At 40.0% G+C, this 21,443-nt stretch overlaps 1 protein-coding gene across 5 annotated transcripts in view; it reads left to right on the forward strand.

The window, feature by feature from the left end:
• LOC139239574 (talin-1) overlaps positions 1–21,443 on the forward strand; it is a 313,415-nt gene that overhangs the window by 149,258 nt on the left and 142,714 nt on the right. For all 5 annotated transcript variants that reach the window (XM_070868357.1, XM_070868376.1, XM_070868368.1 and 2 more), the window contains 8 exons: positions 7,161–7,318; positions 9,683–9,780; positions 10,345–10,474; positions 12,473–12,625; positions 13,426–13,568; positions 15,180–15,307; positions 17,210–17,270; positions 21,120–21,224. In XM_070868357.1, coding sequence (XP_070724458.1) covers positions 7,189–7,318; positions 9,683–9,780; positions 10,345–10,474; positions 12,473–12,625; positions 13,426–13,568; positions 15,180–15,307; positions 17,210–17,270; positions 21,120–21,224 — 948 coding nt within the window. In that variant the 5' untranslated portion in view covers positions 7,161–7,188. The remainder of the gene's footprint in view (positions 1–7,160; positions 7,319–9,682; positions 9,781–10,344; positions 10,475–12,472; positions 12,626–13,425; positions 13,569–15,179; positions 15,308–17,209; positions 17,271–21,119; positions 21,225–21,443) is intronic.

The following is a 21,443-nucleotide window of genomic DNA, read 5'->3' on the forward strand; positions in this document are numbered from 1 at the left end:
CCCACTCTTGACATAGAAAATAGATGCCGGAGTAGGCCATTCAGTCCTTTGAGCCTGCACCACCATTCAATAAGATCATGGCTGATCATTCACCTCAGTATCCCTTTCCTGCTTTCTCTCCATACCCCTTGATCCCTTTAGCCATAAGGACCATATCTAACTCCCTCTTGAATATATACAATGAACTGGCATCAACAATACTCTGGTAGGGAATTCCACAGGTTAACAACTCTGAGTGAAGAAGTTTCTCCTCATCTCAGTCCTAAATGGCTTACCCCTTATCCTTAGACTGTGTCCCCTGGTTCTGGACTTCCCCAACATCAGGAACATTCTTCCTGCATCTAACCTGTCCAGTCCTGTCAGAATTTTGTGTTTCTATGAGATCCCCTCTCATCCTTCTAAACTCCAGTGAATACAGGCCCAGTCAATCCAATCTTTCCTCATATGTCAGTCCTGCCATCCTGGGAATCAGTCTGGTGAACCATCGCTGAACATCCTTCCTCAGATTAGGAGACCAAAACTGAACACACTACTCCAGGTGAGGCCTCACCAAGGCCCTGAACAACTGCAGTAAGAACTCCCTGCTCCGATATTCAAATCCCCTAGCTATGAAGGCCAACATACCATTTGCCTGCCTTCACCGCCTGCTGTACCTGCATGCCAACTTTCAATGACTGATGTACCATGACACCCAGGTCTCGTTGCACCTCCCCTTTTCTTAATCTGCCACCATTCAGATAATCTGCCTTTGTGTTTTTGCCACCAAAGCGGATAACCTCACATTTATCCGCATTATACTGCATTTGCCCACTCACCCAACCTGTCCAAGTCACCCTGCAGCCTCTTGGCGTCCTCCTCACAGCTCACACCGCCACCCAGCTTAGTTTCATCTGCAAACTTGGAGATATTACACTCAATTCCTTCATCTAAATCATTGATGTATATTGTAAATAGCTGGGGTCCCAGCACTGAGCCCTGTAGCACCCCACTAGTCACTGCCTGCCATTCTGAAAAGGACCCGTTTATCCCGACTCTCTGCTTCCTGTCTGCCAACCAGTTCTCTATCCACGTCAGTACATTACCCCCAATACTATGCGTTTTGATTTTGCACACCAATCTCTTGTGTGGGACCTTGTCAAAAGCCGTTTGAAAGTCCAAATACACCACATTCACTGGTTCTCCCTTGTCCACTCTACTAGTTACATCCTCAAAAAATTCCAGAAGATTTGTCGAGCATGATTTCCCTTTCATAAATCCATGCTGACTTGGACCGATCCTGTCACTGCTTTCCAAATGTGCTACTATTTCATCTTTAATAATTGATTCCAACATTTTCCCCATTACTGATGTCAGGCTAGCCGGTCTATAATTACCCGTTTTCTCTCTCCCTCCTTTTCTTATAAGTTACATTAGCTACCCTCCAGTCCATAGGAACTGATCCAGAGTCGCTAGACTGTTGGAAAACGATCACCAATGCATCCACTATTTCTAGGGCCACTTAAGTACTCTGGGATGCAGCCGATCAGGCCCTGGGGATTTATCGGCCTTCAATCCCATCAATTTCCCCAAGACAATTTCCTGCCTAATAAGGATTTCCTTCAGTTCCTCCTCCTCACTTGACCCTCTGTCCCCTAATATTTCCGGAAGGTTATTTGTGTCTTCCTTCGTGAAGCCTGAACCAAAGTATTTGTTCAACTGGTCTGCCATTTTTTTGTTCCCCATTATAAATTCACCTGAATCCGACTGCAAGGGACCTGTGTTTGTCTTCACTAATCTTTTTCTCTTTGCATACCTATAGAAGCTTTTGCAGTCAGTTTTTGTTTCCTGTAAGCTTCCTCTCATACTCTATTTCCCCCCTCCTAATTAAACCCTTTGTCCTCCTCTGCTGAATTCTTAAATTCTCCCAGTCCTCGGGTTTTCTGCTTTTTCTGGACAATTTATATGCCTTTTCCTTAGATTTAACACTATTCTTAATTTCCCTTGTTAGCCACTGTTGAGCCACCTTCCCCATTTTATTTTTACTCCAGACAGGGATTACAATTGTTGAAGTTCATCCATGTGATCTTTAAATGTTTGCCATTGCCTAGCCACCTTTAAGTATGATTCGGCAGTCTATTCTAGCCAATTCACGTCTCATACCATCAAAGTTACCTTTCCTTAAGTTCAGGACCCCAGTCTCTAAATTAACTGTGTCACTCTCCATCTTAATAAAGAATTCTACCATATTATGGTCACTCTTCCCCAAGGGGCCTCACACAACAAGATTGCCAATTAGCCCTTTCTCATTACACATCACCCAGTCTAGGATGGCCAGCCCTCTAGTTGGTTCCTTGACATATTGGCCTAGAAGACCATCCCTAATACACTCCAGGAAATCCTCCTCCACCGTATTGCTACCAGTTTGGTTAGCCCAATCTATATGCAGATTAAAGTCACCCATGATAACTGCTGTACCTTTTATTGCACGCATCCCTAATTTCTTGTTTGATGCTGTCCCCAACCCCTCTACTACTGTTTGGTGGTCTGTACACAACTCCCACTAGCGTTTTCTGCCCTTTGGTATTCCGCAGCTCCACCCATACAGATTCCACATCATCCAAGCTAATGTCCATCCTTACTCTTGCGTTAATTTCCTCTTTAACCAGCAATGCTACCCCACCTCCTTTTCCTTTGTCTATCCTTCCTAAATGTTGAATACCCCTGGATGTTGAGTTCCCAGCCTTGGTCACACTGGAGCCATGTCACCGTGATACCAATTATATCACATTCATTAATTGCTGCCTGTGCAGTTAATTTGTCCACCTTATTACGAATACTCCTCGCATTGAGGCACAGAGCCTACAGGCTTATCTTTTTAACATACTTTGCCCCTTTAGAATTTTGCTGTAATGTGGCCCTTTTTGATTTTTGCCTTGGGCTTCTCTGCCCTCCACTTTTACTTTTCTTCTTTCTATCTTTTGCTTCTGCCCCCATTCTACTTTCCTCTGTCTCCCTGCATAGGTTCCCATCCCCCTGCCATATTAGTTTAACCCCTCCCCAACAGCACTAGCAAACACTCCCCCTAGGTTCCAACCCATGTCTGAACATCTCCTACCCTCACACCTCATCTAAGGTGCAGACTGTTGAAATTTGTATTTTTCTGTATTTGCTGATTGTAAGTCCTCCATACCACCAGAACACAACTCTCTCCCACAGCGCTACCAGAACCTGGAACACATACTTGGAGTATACTTATTTTAGGTCACCATTTTCAAGAAATACCCTTTTCCCCAGTTGTGACTGTACCCTGACCTGTTCTTAATCCGTTTTGGGCTTGGTTTGTGGGTTAGGAGAGTCTGGTTGCGTCTTCCCTGCTAACCTCAGTGCTGTCTTCACTGCCAAACCCCTGATGCCGATACTGGATCCAACAGAAGTTCGGAACATAGGAAGTTGGATGCCAGGGTGGGGGAGGGGCACAGCGGGTTCAATATCTCAAACGGATTTCTTTGGTAGTGGGAAATCTGAATTATTCTAAGTTCTCAGTTGAAGAACAAGAGGAGGAAGGGAAAGAGGGAGTCAACATTTTAGTAGCTCTATGGTAGGTGGAACTATGGATAACTGTGCCATGTATATCAAATATAGCTGGGAGCTCACAGGTAAGTGAGCAACAGCACCACCTATTTTGAAAGCCAACCTTGCAGGAGTCAGTAAGGTAAAAATTAATAGGCAGGTTTAAACATAAGGAATGTGTTACAGTAGATTAGTGTTACTTGTCAGGAAGTGCGTATAAATGTGAGCTTTTTATTAACATGTATTATGTCCAACACTTCTGTGGGCCAAATCTAGCCTCCACTTCTCATTAAGCGCACAAAGCCATTTTTAATTGGAAACCGAAACTAACAATTTTTGAAATTGGCTGTGTGTGCTTAATGTGAGAAGGGAAAGACAAGATCAATGATTCAACTGTCTGCAGCCCTTTAAGCTCCCTAAAGATCTGAGGCTGAAGCTTTCCAGATTTCAAGCTTTGGGGAAGAGAGCTCAAGGTTTTTTTCCACGTTTTGCAGCTTGCAGTTCTTGTATATGGGATCTCACTTTTATGGGTTGAGTTTGGTCTTCTGTGTGTCAGGAGTGGCATTTTGTCTTTTTGCATATGGACAAGCTTGCAATTTTTGTGTATGCGGATATTTGACGTCTGTTTGCTGGGGCTCACATTTGTATGAAAGCATATGGCCCACTCATTGGTTTTGATGGGGCATATCTGAATCCCAGCTCCCAAGGTTGGACATATTTGAAGTAAAGCATTCGAGCTGTTGTGGCTCATGTTTATCTTGGCAAAAATAGAATTTTCACCAATTCCTGCACTGAATGCTTTGCTGTATTGAATGACTGAAGATTGTAAATATGCGTTTAATTGTCTCTCTGCAGATGAACCCTTTGGTTTACAGCTGCGCAGAAACCACTTCCCATACATGTGTTTCATACTAAGATCTGTTTAGTATGCAACTAATCGTATCATTCCCTAATCTTTCTTGCGATCCACAATTACCGTAAAATAAGATACCCTTCCCAATATATTTTCATTCACTAAACAGCTGTGTTACTGTACTGTCAACAATGGAACCTATTGGCAACCATAAGTGTTAAGATTATCAAATGTCATGGAATATTAAAGATGGTAATTGTCATTCTGTACATTTGATTTGCAGCCTAGAAATTTTTGATCATAGTAACCTTTCCTGTTTAACTGAGATTATTTATGACTATGTTGTAACCACAAAAGCAGTTTGGTTAAAAATAAATAGACTCCTACTAGCCTGATCCTCAAATAGACATTCCTTCACTACCACTAATCGTACAGATGACTTGAGGGCTAGTGGTAGAGCACATGTTCCTTTTTTAAAACAATTGTTTTTATGGACCTTTTTTTGCAACTGTTGGCTACGGTTTCTTGATGTGACTGAATCATTACACTTCATAGCAAATACATAATATCTGTACTTTAACATTGTTTTGTGGATATTTTGTTTCAAAAGTAAGTAACTTTTTTGTTTTAGACTGCAAATAATGTGAGACTATTTCTGTAAGAAGCAGTGTGAGTCAGTTGATCTGTTATCGTTGTGACTTAATTTAGCACATCTGTGTTTGTCTGCTCTTTTTTTAATTCACTTGCATGAATTGCTGCTGCAGTGTTTGCAAGTTACTATGCTGTAGTTGTACCTCCGTATAAGGTGGTCTTCATGGATACTTGAAACTAATGGATTTTAATAGTGGGTACAAAACCAAGCTGTGACAGGACAATGAACAGTAGTTGCTGAATATTCTCAAGTTTGTTAAGCGCAAGTCATTTCAGTGTCCCGAAGAAAAATACCTTCAGCTCTTGTGTTCTGCGCTTTGAGAATGTTGTGAACTGACTTTTTGTGTAGGAGGTTCCCAGTTGTCACCACAAGTTCCATGCCAGTAACATCAAGTTCAAGATATAGCAGAGATGTCTATGGCCTGGTTACTTCTTTCTAGCAGTTTTAAACCATGCAATATCTAAACCTGAAGCGCCATATTAGGGTATGAATATTTTGGGCTCTCTGGCAGTCGAGTGAAAATCCATTTATGTAATAACCTCCAGTGATTAAAATTAGCCATTTTTGAAGATTTTGGCTATCCTATGAATTGCTGTTTCATGTCACAAATGAGAACAGTCTTATGAAATTCAAAATCCTAAATTTATTGAGCTCCATTCAGTGCTGTTGGCGATGGGCTCAGTGCAGCACCTGTCTGACTGACTTGAAGGTCCTTTTCATTGTGACAAATATCCATGATGAAGACCTTGTACTAAGATACAATTGCAGAATTGAAACTTGCAAACGTCGCAGTAGCAATGGCTTCTCTTCCTGATCCATTACCCCTAGTGCCCCTCAAGGATCTATGCTTGGCCTCCTCCTGTTTCTCATCTACATGCTGCCCTTCGGTGACATCATCCGGCGATACAACGTGAGTTTTCACATGTACACTGATGGATACCCAGCTCTACCTCTCCTCCACCTCGCTCGAACACTCCCATCTATACTATCAAACTGCTTGCCTGACGTCAAGCACCGGTTGACTAAAAATTTCCTCCAGTTAAATATAGGGAAGACTGAAGCCATTGTCTTCGGTTCACACCACAAATTCCATTCCCTTCCCACTGATTCGATCTCTCTCCCCGGCGACTGTCTAAGGCTGACAAAGTCTGTTCGCAACCTTGGTGTCATATTTGATCATGAATTGAGCTCCCTAACTCGTCCATTCCATCACTAAGATCCCCAATTTCCATCTTCATAATATCACCAGTCTCTGCCCTTGCATCAGCTTATCTGTTGCCGACACCTCATTAATGCCTTTATCATCTCTAAACTTGACTAGACAATGCACTCCTGACCGGCCTCCCTAGTTCTACCCTCCATAAACTTGAGGTCATCCAAAACTCGCACCATCTCCCCTGTACATTGGCTTCCAATTAAGTAACTCCTCGATTTAAAAAAAAAAAAATTCATCCTTGTGTTCAAATTCTTCCATGGCCTTGCCACCCTTATCTCTAATCTCCTTGAGCCCTATAATCCTTCTAGACCTCTGCTCTGCCTATTTTGGCGTTTTGAACATCCCCGATTTTAAATGCTCCACCATTGGTCGTGCCTTCAGCTGCCTAGGTCCTAAGCTCTGCAATTCTCTCCCTAAATCTCTCCGCCTTTCCACTTTACTTTTCGCCTTTAAGATGCTTCTTAAAACCACCTCCTTTGACCAAGCCTTTGGTCATTTCCCCAACATCTCCTTGTATGACTTGGTGTCAATTTTTTTAATATATCACTTCTGTGAAGTGCCTTGGGAAGTTTTATTGCATTAAGGGCACTATATATAAATATAAGTTGTGATTTAAAAAGTCCTAGAGGTATATTAACTGCATATAGTATTTTACAACATATTACCTGAAAGTAAAAGCATCTTTTTTAAGAATATTTGTGTTAATAGGATGATTTACTTCTGCACAAAACATAACTAAGACACTTTAGATTCTTTAGAAAATCTGTATCTGATTTCAATAATCTGGCACTTAAGATAAGGAACCTACTTTACTGCTGAATTTGATATTCTATGGGCAAAAAAGCGCATTGAGCTACTCGAATTGCTGAAATGTTGTTTTTTTTTTTCAGTTAAAATTGTGCAGTGAAAGTCGTCAGGATGGTTGCCTTATCATTGAAGATTGGCGTTGGAAATGCTGTCAAAACTATGCAGTTTGAACCCTCGACAATGGTGTACGATGCCTGTCGGATGATTCGTGATCGGGTTCCTGAAGCACAGATGGGACAGCGTAAGTTGCAGAATTTCCCCCTACTGGACAGTTGACGCTACTATTCAGAATACTCAAATGCTGCCAAGATCAATTCTACACCAAAACTTTCTTCAAACATTTACTGATGATTGATTTAAAACCTGGCAGCCCTGCAATAAGGTCATACTTATACAAAGTGGTCATTAATATTTAAAAATAAGGGAGGGCTAATGTATAACATGGCAAGGTATTGTGAATAGCTGGAGATTGGAGGGAGGGGTCTTTATATTTTTTTAATTACTTGCAGGAGAAACTTAAATGCATTTTATTACTTTGCGTGTTTATGGCAACGACAACTGACCAATAAAATCATGCAGAAAGTATTTGTGTACTGGACTTGGCTATCAACGAGCTGTATCAACGAGATTCAATAGCATAGCTGTTATGAATGTCTGACTTGGTGTTAAAATCTGTGCCATTGAATCTCTATCTTAAATATTATTACAGTTGAATGAACCAAATCTCTGCCACTTCCTTTCACTAAGCCTAACACTTGGGGTGAGAATGGGTGTTACAACATGAAGATAAATCAGGGTTCAAATGGGCTTAGCCACAAGGGAGAATGTTTGCTTGAGAAAATTCACTTATTGCAAGGTCTTAAATATATACATGAACTGAATAGAAATACAGCAGTTTTATCATGAAGGCGATGGAAATAAATGAAATTAACTCTGATGCCTGATCTGGAATATAATGAGCATATTTTTTAAAGAAGTCTGTTGATTTCATTTCAGCCTTCTCTCAATGTGGAACTCAAAAGGTGAAATAGATCTCTGTTAGAAGCTTTATTCATTCTGGCATGTTGATTCACTGAGCTACCAGATTAGGCATGGGAGCTGGACCATTTGTTCAATGTAATATAGTTTAAGGAGAAGAGCATATGTTTAGAAAATGACATGGTCCAGTGGTCGAGCTTGTTGATTTGCCATGCATTGTTCCACAAAATACCAGGATGTAGATTTGTGCCTTCTGCTTCCTACATGGCAAGTTCTTGATCTTGGTAGTTCTGATACAGTGGAGTGCTGAATTATCTGCTTTCACCAGAGGTGGGGGGGAATCAGAGGGTCAGTTGCACTAAATTTTAGTCTTGCATCTTATGGGGTATTCTTGGCATCGACTAGGAGCAAACTATTTACATTCTGTCTTGGCTGGTAATAAAGATGAAAGTTTACGTCAGTGGTTCCTGGGTACCAATGACAAGGATCCTAACTGAAGTCTTTGGTAAGCATTCACTAGTTTTTGAAAGGAATGTTTAGGCAGATTGTGTTTCAAATAGTTTACAGCCAAGTTTAAAAATAAAGAAAAGACAGTTGAGCTAGAATAACAAACATTGGATCACTGGCTAGCAGAGCGAAAATAGTTTTGACCGGGTGAAAGAGGCGCCAAACGGGAAGCATGTCAGCAAGTTAGGATGCAGTTGTTCTAGGGTTCATAGCAACAATATTGTGTTGCTTCAACTGTTACTTGCTACTTAAAAATGGCAATAACTTGACCAAGTCACTGTTGATTTTGTATGGTGATTTTGCATTTTTTATTTCTTTCTGCATTAAATCAGACCCAAGGCTGTTTTAAATTAACACATACTTTGTTTAGTAATGATTCTTTTAAAATATTATTCATTCATGGGATGTGGGCATCATGGACAAGGCCATGCCTATTTCCCATCCCTAATTGGCCTTGAGAAGGTGGTGGTGAGCTGCTGCCGCCTTGAACTGCTGCAGTCCGTGTGGTGAAGATCTGCCGGGTGGTCCGTCCGGTTTTATTGTACCTTTTTGGTAGCAGTTTGATACAACTAGAAACATAAAAATCTATAGCGCAGAAGGAGGCCGTTTCAGCCATCGTGTTCGTGCCGGCCAACAAAAAGTCACACGGCCCTCAGTCAGCAGCCCTGAAGGTTACATATAAACCTATTAACAATGGCGGAAAGGTAAAGAGCATCTGGCCCAACCAATCCGCCGCACACAACTGCGATTGCCCATGCATCACAACACTGAGTGGCTTGCTAGGCTATTTCAGAGGGCCTGGTGTCACATAGACCAGGTAAGGATAACAGATTTCCTTCTCCTAAAGGACATTAGTGAACCAGTTTCGACAATCTGATAGCTTCATGGTCACCATTATTGATTCTAGCTTTTTATTACAGATTTATTTAATTAACTGAACTCAAATTCACAAACTGCCATGGTGGGATTTGAACTCGTGTCTCTGGATTAATCCAAGGATTACTAGTCCAGTAACATAACTGCTAGGCTACTGTACTGGCAGTTGATCCAAAGTACTTGGTCCAGTGCTCAGAAAATGGAGTACAATATTTTTGAAACATGATTTTTCATTGTCCTGCAGCCAATGATTATGGACTGTTTCTGTCTGATGAGGACCCAAAGAAAGGGATCTGGTTGGAGTCTGGCAAAGCCTTAGACTACTACATGTTGAGGAATGGGGTGAGTTTTCTATTTGCTGTTCTTGTGTCCTATTATCCTTTGTTTTTTGGTAACTGTAAAATTAATTAATTTTAAATTTATTTTTCATCCATGTTTAACAAAATTCTGTTATTTCTTTCTATAATCTCTTGCATCTGGGTTCTATTTACACAGGCATTGCTGCTCAGTTATCTTAAGTTTTGTTCTAAATTGTTTTAATACAAATTAGAGAATCCACTACCTGGCTGAGAAGTTGGGAGAAGATTATAAGATTTTGTTCCATTGCCAAGGCTCAATCAGTGTTACTTTGTATCCAATGATACGAGATACCTCCAAGTGGGCCTGAATGATTTGCTTTTTCCTCTCTGCATAAGACAATATCCGATCGCTCCATGGTGAATTTAACATGGCCATTACCTATGCCAAACCCTTGATTTACAGATTGTTCCTGCTTTAGTGTACTGTTGCAATGTGCAATCTTTCAAGAATGTCCTGACCAGAACAAATTATAGGAAATATTACTTTAACCAGACGGGGGTCTCACTGCTGAGTTGCAAATCACCTCTTCTTTTGTTTTAATCCCAGGACACTCTGGAGTACAAGAGAAAGCAGAGGCCTCTGAAGATTAGGATGTTGGATGGAAGTATCAAAACAGTTATGGTGGATGACTCAAAAATAGTGAGCGACATGCTGATGACAATCTGTACCAGAATAGGTGAGATTAAAACCGCATTATAATCTAACTCTCTCTTCTTTCCCTGCCTCTCCTACCTATACCTTCCCCACCACCCTCCATCTGATGGAACAGGAAACTTCTAAAATCCCTAGCCCTACTGGATTCAAGACCATGCACAACAAAGGAACACAGAACTATGGGGGGTGGGGAGAGAGAAATATCTCCCGGAAACACCCATCTATCAGCTCCCATAAAACACATTTCCTACATTACAACAGTGACTACACTTTATTTTTAAAAAGTACTTCTTTGGCTGTAAAGTGCTTTGAGAGATCTGGTGGCCATAAAAGGCGCTGTATAAATGCAAGTCTGTTTTTTAAGATGACTGGCCCTCCAAGGTTTTCCTGTTCACCCTATCAGAATAATTTCTTCAACAGCAGCCATGTGTTTATGAGCACCTGTATGATCTCGCTAATCATGTAATATGTACACACAGGTGTCAGTGGCCCAACTCATTATATAACTATGTTGCAAATAGGATAAATCACAAGAGTTTACTTTTTTTTTTAAAAGTGCTTGAGTAAAATACTAAAACATTTTCTTCTGTTATACTGGTTTGGAAATAAAAATGTGAGGAAAACTTAACTATGCTATCTTCATTTAGTCAGTAGTATCCAAACCATCACTGGTTTCTATTGAAGTAGGTTCAGCTGTTCTTATAGTCTAATTGTTTTCCTAAAGGCCGGAACATTTTTGAGCTGGGTCCTGCCACTAAGAATGGCGAGCCCTCACTTCCACCCAGGTTTATACCTAGTGGGGCTGAATTTGCGGTCAGAGACTTCCCGCGGGCGGAAGACTCCGACCAGCAAAAAATCTACGAACTTACCTTCTGCGTCTGGATCCACGGAGACTTGAGCTCCTGGGCCTCTATGCACAGACATGCGTAGAGGCCCACTTATCCCAGGGGCGCATGTTGTTCACAAGTGTCTCTGGGATCACATGAGCTGCCCAACCAATCAAAGGATCCCCATTCATGCTTACGAGGATTACGTATGTACGCAATCCCGTAAGCATGAATGGGGATCACATCAAAAATACATTTAACATAACACATAAATTTTTAAAATTACATATTTAAAATTAATTACAATAAAATCTAATGTTTTGAAAAATAAAATTAAATGTTTTAATAAGGCTAAAAATAACCATACCTTATTGTACATGTATTTGCGTTTAAATGAATAAAATTTTTTTTAAACGTAGTTTTTTCAAACTCTTACACTGGTCTTGCTCCTGCATAAGAATTTCACAGGCATTCACTGGGCAGAAGTTGAGCAAATAGACCAGCTCTCCGCCCGGGGAGCCCCTTTTCCCGGGGATGTGAATGATCTGTCAAAAGAACTCTTGACAGATTGCAAGTTCCAGGTTTTAGCGTATGCGCAGCGCATGCCTAAACCCAGAATCTGCACAGTCCCTACGGGCGCATGCACACCTCATATGTGCCTGTAGGGGCCACAGATTATGGCCCATTATGTTACATACACTCTGTTAACTGATGCTGTATTTAATATTAGCCAAAATTGCTTCATAATTTTATATTCCACTTCCCCTCTCCCCTCATTATTAATGAGGCTATAGATCCCTATGTCCCTTAAGATCCTCATGACATTCCTATGGTTGAAATAGCAGTATGTGCATTTGCACTGGAGCACAATTACAGTATTCAATATGGTTGATTACCCCAGTTTATGGTTGGAGTGTTGGCTTCCAATTGGACTGAAGCACACTATAATAAATGAGGTGTATGTGCCTAAATTCCCATGCAATTAAAGCACAAAACTGTTCTATCCTAGAAACAAAGATGATACTTGTGGAGTAAATTGGATTTTGTTGAGACATTATGGTTTATGCCTTACAATCTCATTTATGGAGCTATGACCAACTAAATCTGCTTTTTTTTGGTGTCGGAAGCTATCTTTTTTGCATTTAGTATTGCAAATTGCAAATAAAACAAACTTAAATGTATTTTTTTAATAGGAATCACAAATCATGATGAGTATTCGCTTGTACATGAAATTGTTGAAGAAAAGAAAGAAGAAATGACAGGGACATTGAAAAAAGACAAAACTCTGCTAAGAGATGATAAGAAAATGGAAAAGCTCAAGCAGAAACTACACACAGATGATGATTGTGAGTGTATTATTTTTTTTAATCAAAAAGACTTCATAATTGTCTTTTAAAATATTTGTGTAAATTTCTAATACTATATGCATTGTTGTATTAGTCATCAGAAATATATATTGGCTCAATATATAATGGATACACAGTGAACTGTCAGCTCAGATATGTAGCCATGCTTTTGGTTGTGTATTTAACAGTCAAAGCACGTGAACCACTCTAACTGAGGAACGAAGTGATTTGAGGGAAAGTATTTCATGGAAGTTCTGGAATAGGAATTTTTACAGAATTGGTTTTGAGGAAAAAAATCAAGGCACTTTTGAAGAACTTCCAATATTGTAATTTAGTTTTGTGTTGGTTTAACGTGAGTTTTCTGATGGATGAATTGATAAATGCACTGCTCGGTGTGGAAGTGAGCCACGCAGAACAGGAGTGTCCCAGGTTCAGTCTGTACGACGTTAGTTGATCTCGGCCAGAGTAGCAGTAGGGGTATTGTAATTGGTCTCTGCCTGATCCCCAATTGCTTTCGAACTAAGTGTATGTTTTGTGGCCGTTTTGGTAAAGACAGAATTGGGCTATGCTGCAGTTTCCTGTGTTTGGATGATCTGCTATCTCGTACATAATTTATAGTCACTTGGGTGAGCTAAAAGTGGGTCGCTGGCACCCATAGAACTGACACCAGTAGAGTCAGCATCTTCAGGTGAAGTGTTTAGAAAGCTGGGAGGGGCAGTTTTAAAATAAAAAGGAAGGTTATATCTGATCTCCATTGGATGCAAGTTTTCTTGACACTGTACTATATTTGTCCTCTGCAGTGAACTGGTTAGACCATGGTCGAACACTTCGAGAACAGGGTGTCGATGAAAATGAAACTTTGCTTCTCAGAAGAAAATTCTTCTATTCAGATCAAAATGTTGATTCGAGAGATCCAGTGCAATTGAACTTGCTCTATGTACAGGTTTGTACTTTTTTAATAGACTAAACAACAAATTGATTCTTTCAGCTCAGGTAAAGGTAGATGGGATCCAGAATCCAGAAGTGGTTTCTTCTTATGACATCAACAACCCGTGCCATAAGATATAAACAACACCGGACTTGTGTTTTGTCCAAATGACTTACTAGAGCCTCTGGATTGCAGCCTGGAGAAAATGTTGGCACTGGCTTGTTGGATTTATTAAAGAAAGCCCAGCTGAAGCCTGAAATAACAAGCTTATTTAAATCATCATGTTTGGTTAATGCTGAAGGATAATGGTGAGAGCACTCCTCGGAGTTTCGTCACGGCGAGCGAGCCCCAAATAGGCAGAGGAAACATTTAAAGGACACCCTCAAAGCCTCCTTGATAAAGTGCAATATCCCCACCAGCACCTGGTAATCCCTGGCCCAAAACAGCCCAAAATAGAGGAAGAGCATCCGGGAGGGTGCTGAGCACCTAGGGTCTCATCACCGACAACAAGCAGAAACCAAGCACACAGCGGAAGGAGCGTGCGTTAACCCAGGCCCCCCAAACCCATTTCCTTCAACCATTGTCTGCCCTACCTGTGACAGAGACTGTAAATCCCGCATTGGACTCTTCAGCCACCTGAGAACTCACTTTTAGAGTGAAAGCAAGTCATCCTCGACTCCGAGGGACTGCCTATGATGATGACTTACAATACTGAAATGTAAAATTAGCAATCATTGTTAAAACACTTCTGATCTGCATCATATTTTCTCTTCGCTCCTCAAAAAGTTGAGCAAACTTTTAAACTCTAATATTTTAATATATACTTAAAAATCTGATTTTTGATGTGTGGTATTTAAAGTGACAGAGTAGGTAATGGTAGCGCATGGAGAGCAGCGAGGTGGAGCCCAGGGTACAGTGTAGGTATTCTATGGACAAATATGCAAGCTACTCCAAGATTAATGTGCTCATCTACATTACGATCTCTGAAAACCAAGGAGAGAGGGAGGGGAATCAGTAGGAATGTGTGTGTGTGTTTACAGCAACGATTCCAGAACTGAGGGGGTGCAACGGTCAGGAAAGACTGAACAGGCTGGGGTTCTTTTTTCTCTAGAAAAGAGAAGACTGAGGTGAGCTAACAAAGGCCTTTAAAATTATGAAGGGGTTGGATAGGGTAGACATAGAGAAGATGTTTCCACTTGTTGGGAGTATAAAACTGGGGGTCATAAATATAAGGTAGTCACTAATAAATTGAATAAGGAATTCAAGAGAAACTTCTTTACTCAGTAAGTGGAACTCGCTACTACATGGAGTGGTTGAGGTGAATCGCGTCATTTCAGGGGAAGGCTGGATAAGTACATGAGACAAAGGAATAGAAGTATATGTTGATTGGGTTAGATGAAGGGTGGAAGGAAGTTCGTGTGGAGCATAAACACCGATTTAGACATGTTGGACTGAATGGCCTGTTTCAATGCTTTAAATTCTGTGTAAAATCATAAATCTTACAGGTGAAACTACATAAATTTTGTGAGCTGCTTTTGAAAATTCTGCTCTAATTCAGAATCAGCGACTGATGCTGAGCTGATGGTTGTACAGCTTTTAACTATGAATATTGTGCTCCTGCATCAGGCCAGAGATGATATTCTGAATGGTTCTCATCCAGTATCCTTTGACAAAGCCTGTGATTTTGCCGGATACCAATGTCAGATCCAGTTTGGACCACACAACGAGCAGAAACATAAACCTGGCTTTTTAGAGTAAGTAGATGCCTTTTTTCATAAGACTTTAGCTTCAGTTAAGCTATTAAAAGGATAATTTCCATTTAGATCATGGAGCACTGTGTTTCAAACACTGAAATGCCACTTGCACTTGCCATTTACTTTCCATCACTAGCTCACATCTTTGCATTAAGAATTTTAAATCTTTGTTTTTGCTTTGTCCATCTGGATGAGATGAAGTAACTGGAGTTCTGACACTTTTGGACAATTAATGTATTACAAACAATTGTATTATAGGTAATCCTCAAGTTTACTGTAATAATTGATTTCACTATTTTTAGAATTGAAGTAAGACTAATGGGTATGACGTTGATTGTGTCACTGAACATTTTTGAATATTGGCACCACATTTAGCCTGTTTGTAATCTACTGCAAGCTCCTGTGTCTGGTAACTCCTTCATAATTGTCAATGCCACACAAATCTCTTCACAATGTGTCTCAGCACTGTGTTAAACACTATTTATTCCTGGGGGTTTGTTGTTTGAATGCTTTTAACCTGTTTAGGGCTTCAATCTCATTTATTCTAGTCACTGATTTTACCTAGCTTATCCCTGTTTAGAGAAGGCATGAAGTAATCTGTTCAGAATATTTTCTATTTATTGTTCCTCTTAAGTTTCAAGTCTGTTTGCCTAGTTTATGGCTCTTGCCCTTTCTGTGACTGCACTCTTACTTTTGTAATACCCTGTAACTGTATTGAAAGAATATTCTCACTGTTACCTTGTTTCTAGGTCGCTCTTTGCCCATCTGTTTATCCTTTTAAATGTTTTTCTGTATATTCCTACATTCATGTCAGTGCATTGTTTTGCCATTCTCCCTGCAAGATCAGTAGTGCTCACTTTTCTCCCCTCGCTTTTAAATTTTTCATTGAACCATTGGTACCATCTGTGGTTCTGCCTGAAGATGGGTTTATGTAAAGAATGATCACTTAGAGCAGTTACTGGCACCCCGGGAACCCATCCCGCCCCGCCCCAAGAGTCACTGATTTCAGGAGAGAAGGCGTGAAAAAGGGAAATACTTCTATAACTTGCTTCCTTTGATCAGACATTGGGTTAATGCATTCTGTGGCCACTGGTCCATATGTTATAACATTAATTATCTTTGTCTCAAACTTGCGTCATGTTTCTAAATTATTTACAACAGTCTTTTTTTTTAAAAGTGAGCTGCATGTTGTATAAAACTTTCCTTTGCAAAATTATATTTCATAGTACATCAGTTTACTTTGTGCCTTTTAGGCTTGCCTCATTGTGTTTTGATATACCTTGGGATGTGTTGTCCATATCGTGCACATTCCCCAGTTTTGCTAATCACTGAATTCCAAAATACTGAATGAGAAATGATTAATGCAAATTGTAATATTTTGAGATTGGAGCTAAATTGAGGACCTTGTGTTCTACTGTTGACTAAGCTGTTCTGTATCTCCAAGTCGGGCGGAGCAAGCTCGAGGGGCCAGGTAGCCTATGCCTGCTCCTGTTTATGATCTAAGTCATTATTGTATTCTGTCAGGAAGCATGTGACAGATTCTCTTGAGCGTAATTGGACGTTCACATTGGGTTGTTTGTCGGAAAATGTTGAGGATCTGACTTTGCCACCTAGATCTGTACCATGGGGGGATTTGTAACCTGCGTGATCAGATTAAATGTTTGGCTTTGATTTTGGCCATGCATCGGCTATAAATTCACAGCAAATATTAATTTGGTTTACTTATATTTGAAACTGTTCATGCTATAATGGGTTTATTTAAGTATACAGACATAGTTTAATGTTATATTTTGTAGTGCTAAATGAATTTAAATGAGAATTTTTTAAAGAGAATTGTCCGATTAACTTTATAAAAAAAGAACATTAGGTATCACTTAATGTTGGATCTGTTTATCTTTATAGTTTAAAAGAATTCCTGCCTAAAGAGTACATAAAACAGAAAGGGGAGAAGAGAATATTCATGGTAGGTGTCACAAAATAGAAACATTGTACTATTTGTTTCAAGTGTTAAAATACCAGCAATATTCTTTCACACTATAGTTAAAAGCAGGTGACCGTGTCCTTGGAGGGTTGCTTACACTTGGGAGACTGGCTTAATTAGATAAATGTTAAATGCCCTGTTTTATAGGTATTAAGACGATCAGACATTCTAATTTGGCTCCAACCATTCAATTCAGAATTGGGATCTTTTTCAATATGAATTTCATAATTGTGTAAAGTCAGACTTAACTGTGGTTGTGTCGTAGGTATGTATTGTATTGAAACTGGTTATTTAGTATGTGTGAAAGTGCTTTTGATCTGCCCTAAAGCTATGAAGTGTAACTGCATTTTGTTTGAGAATTTATTTTTTAAATTCTTTTCTGTTTTCAAACCATTTTAAGCAGATAAAAGCAAAGTCTACTTGTAGCTGAAAGATCCTTTTCTGTCTGATTGTCATGTGCTGTGAGTTATTGAGGTGCACTCTGGATATTTGTAATTCTGCAGAGGAGCTGCTCCCATGATGTGTATCCTCAACTCACACTCAGCAGGATGTAGAACTCCCTGCTGAAGTTGGAGTTTCTAAACTGTGGTCAATTGGTTGGGAAGGGAATGCTCTTGCGTTTCTTACGCTAAATGCTGAATTTTATGGGCAAGATTTTAGTGACATTTTTCAGTCCAATGCACTTTTGTGTTTCAAATGTTTCTTTTGTCTATATTGACTGATCTGAGTGCTTGCGAATGTGCGATAAATGCAAGACTTTTATATCTGTTAATCTTCTTTCTGAGTGCACTTCCAGTCTACAAAACCTTACGTCCTATTGTCAACATTTGCCATTCATAAATTATGTCCACATTTATATTGGAAATTGCCTGTGTAAATTGTTGCACTGTAATTACACCCTCCCGTCAGTGCTGGTCCTGTATTGCCTCACTGTTGTATACTCCAGCCCTTTCCCCTGTATTACATAGAACCTCCTATGCTCCAGCCAGTTCTACTTCTCTGCTTTTTAAATTGTGATCAGTTTTCCTCTAACTATAAATAATATAAAATCAAATGTATGCAATAAAGTCAATGTATGACTTCAAAATGGTGAATAAATTATATCTTTTAATAACGGCATTGTGGGGTGATGGGTAGAATGTCACCAAGGACTTACAGTTGGTGAATGGATAGGCTAGGATAAGGTGTCTTATTACCCATGCCTTCGTTCAAACTAATCCGACACTTCCCACTTTTGATTTTCCACCCATTTGCAGTTTTGTTACCCCTGCCCTTGTCTGCAGCTCTTATCAATGCTATACTTCAATACGCTTTTACTTCCTACTTTTGTTTCCCACCATAATTCTATCGTCTACTCCAGCCCGCACATGTGCAGCTCTCTTCACTGGTCTTGCTGCCTCACATTGGCCTCCACTTCAGCTCAGACCTATGCTCCACTCCTCCATTCCTCCAGTCCCCAGTCCTAAACTCAACCCAAAGAAAAGCAAAAAAACATAAAAGAAAACTGGAGAAATGCAGAGAACTGACGACAAGATGTGGAGAGGCCATTTGTTTTGACTTGCAGTAATCAACTACGTGGGAGATGGATGGAAATAGAAAATATGTATGTGTGTGTGGGTGTCTATGCATCTGTGTTTAAATTATGTATCGATAGCCAATGTCCAGTGGTTTTGCACACGATAAGTTAGAGAATATGGTCTCTATCATACCTATCCCAGCAGTCTTTGTGTTGCTGCTTTTCTGTCTCTCATCCCATGGTTCTGCCTCTTTCTTCCATTCTGCTTTTCTCCACTTAATTCTTTTCTCTTGCTCTATTCTCTTCTGTTTCTTTCTATATTTTTCTTCACTTGTGGGTTGTGAGGCGGAGCTGCCAATGGCTGGAGGTTGCATTTGGGGTGAGGGTGGAGGAAAATTGCCCTCAGCAGCTCCTTTCCCATCTTCTCTTATTCATGTGTTTTCCTTCCCAACCCCTTCAATGTCCCCCTACCCAGTTCCCTTCTTGCCATCCCCTCACTCCCATCACTACCTCAGTCACTTCGAATTACTCATTCAATCCCGTTATCCTCCCTTCCTCCTTGCTCCACTGTTAAAGTTCACCCATGACCTTCCATACACTCCCAAGGGAACTGGGTAGGTGGTGAGTGGCCAAAGGTTCCTTCGCCCATGGCAAGTTTCTTACCTCCGCCCCCAATCCTATTCTTCTATCTGTTTCCCTCCTAGGCTTTGTTTGTTTCAAAAGTGAATTTTTTTTTTTAACTGGCTTCAAAATTGAATTACATTTTTTGAAAATTGAAAATATTTAATTGAAAAAGGAGAGTTCTCTTTCCTTTCTCTCTTTTCATTCTCTTCCCCCCCCACCCCCACCCCCACCCCCACCCCTAAAGGCCGTCGAGTTTAAAAAAAAAAACCTTTAATGAAGGAATTAAAAGACCCAAAATACAAGTTAATTGATTCTTTGAAATCCTAATGAGGAAATATATTATTTTTTAATTTTGGTTAAACACTTATTTGGAGATAGCAGATAAAAAAAATTGAAAGCATTTTGAGAGAATTCTGGGGACCTGATATTCAGATTGATGAGCTTGGAGGGTAACTCGAGATTGGAATTTAAAATGGGTAAAGTTGACACAAACGCTGTTTTAAAAAATCATTACACCAGGAAGTTAAATAACACCAACAGGGAGTGCAGAAGTAAGATTTTTAAAAAGTAGTTTTTTTAAAATCTTGTGTATATAATCTATCTTGTATAGGGGGGAACTTTTCCTGTCCATAAACTTTACTACCTGTTACAATTTCTTTTTAAGCTTTGTCAACATTTCCTATAGACTTTTTTTTTTTTCCTGTCAACTCTGACTATTGACTTGCAGTTTTAGCGCTCTCAGCACTGGTGGTGCTACACTCCCTTTATCTCTTGTCCAGTTCAGCCTTTATCTTGTGTCTCTGCCTCTCTCTCGGTGTCTTGGTCTCTCGGCTTCTCGGCCTCTCCCCGCCTCTGTGCTGGGCATGAGTGATGGTCAGATCAAGGCTTTGGCTGCCTTTGAGTGGCTGCTGACTGACGCGACCTCCAAGAGCCATAATTTCCTCCAGCTTAATATTGGTAAAACCAAAGCAATCCTTTTTCAAATCTTGCATCTACTGAAATGCCTTGGTTTTGATTATCAACTTCCTAGGCTCAGTCAGGAGGTTTGAAACCTTGGCGTATTGCACAAAGAAGTTGAGCTTCTTTTCCCCCGTATTACCAAAGCAAACTGTCTTCCATCTCATCAAAATTGCCCAATTCCATTATTAATCTCCTCTCATTTGCCATCAAAACCTTAATTACCAAAGGCTCAAATTCCCTGTTTTCCTTGCTCCCTCCATGTTCCTTTTATTTCAAATGCAATAAATCATGTCTTCACTTGTACCAATCCTGCACTACCATCCTTTCAAGTCCAACTGGTTCCCTTTGCTTTAGCAAATTGACTCCAAGATTTTCATTGTCTTTCAAACCCCTCCTTTTCCTTATCCCATTCTACTTTTGTGATCTTCTCCAGCCTTGTGTCTTTTGCTCCACCATTGGTGGCAACTGTTTTGTTCAATACGATCCTAGCCTCTGAATCATGTTACATTTCCATCCCTGCTTTCTAAAACCCCAAAGCTGCTCTTGCCTTTTGCCTCACGCAGCCACCCAAACCCTCTCCATTTTTTCTTTTCTTTTGCTCAGCATCCACTGATTTGTTCTTAGTCTTTCAGCTTCTGTACATAAGAGCCATATTAGAAATGGAAGTTATTGAATTCAAATGTCAATGATCCAATGTAACCACGGAAGTGAAACTTGTATTTTTCCTGTAGATGCACAAGAACTGTGGGAACATGATTGAAATGGAGGCTAAAGTGTTGTATGTAAAGATGGCCCGGTCCTTGAAGACGTATGGAGTATCCTTCTTCTTGGTTAAGGTGAATCTTTGCTGTAAATTATAAAGTCAGCAGTTTTACAAATGTTATTATTTTAATGTGAAATGTTACTTTTATAATGGGTGTTGCTGATGTGCCATATTCTAATTCTAAGATATTAACTTAATATGCACTCCATTTCAAATATAAAATACAAGATCACAAAGACACACTATTTAATTCTTTACTTGATGAGTTTCCCCTTATGCCTTAAGTGATGCC

This window comes from Pristiophorus japonicus, chromosome 2, assembly GCF_044704955.1.
Source record: "Pristiophorus japonicus isolate sPriJap1 chromosome 2, sPriJap1.hap1, whole genome shotgun sequence".
In the NCBI taxonomy this organism is placed as follows: Eukaryota; Metazoa; Chordata; class Chondrichthyes; family Pristiophoridae; genus Pristiophorus; species Pristiophorus japonicus.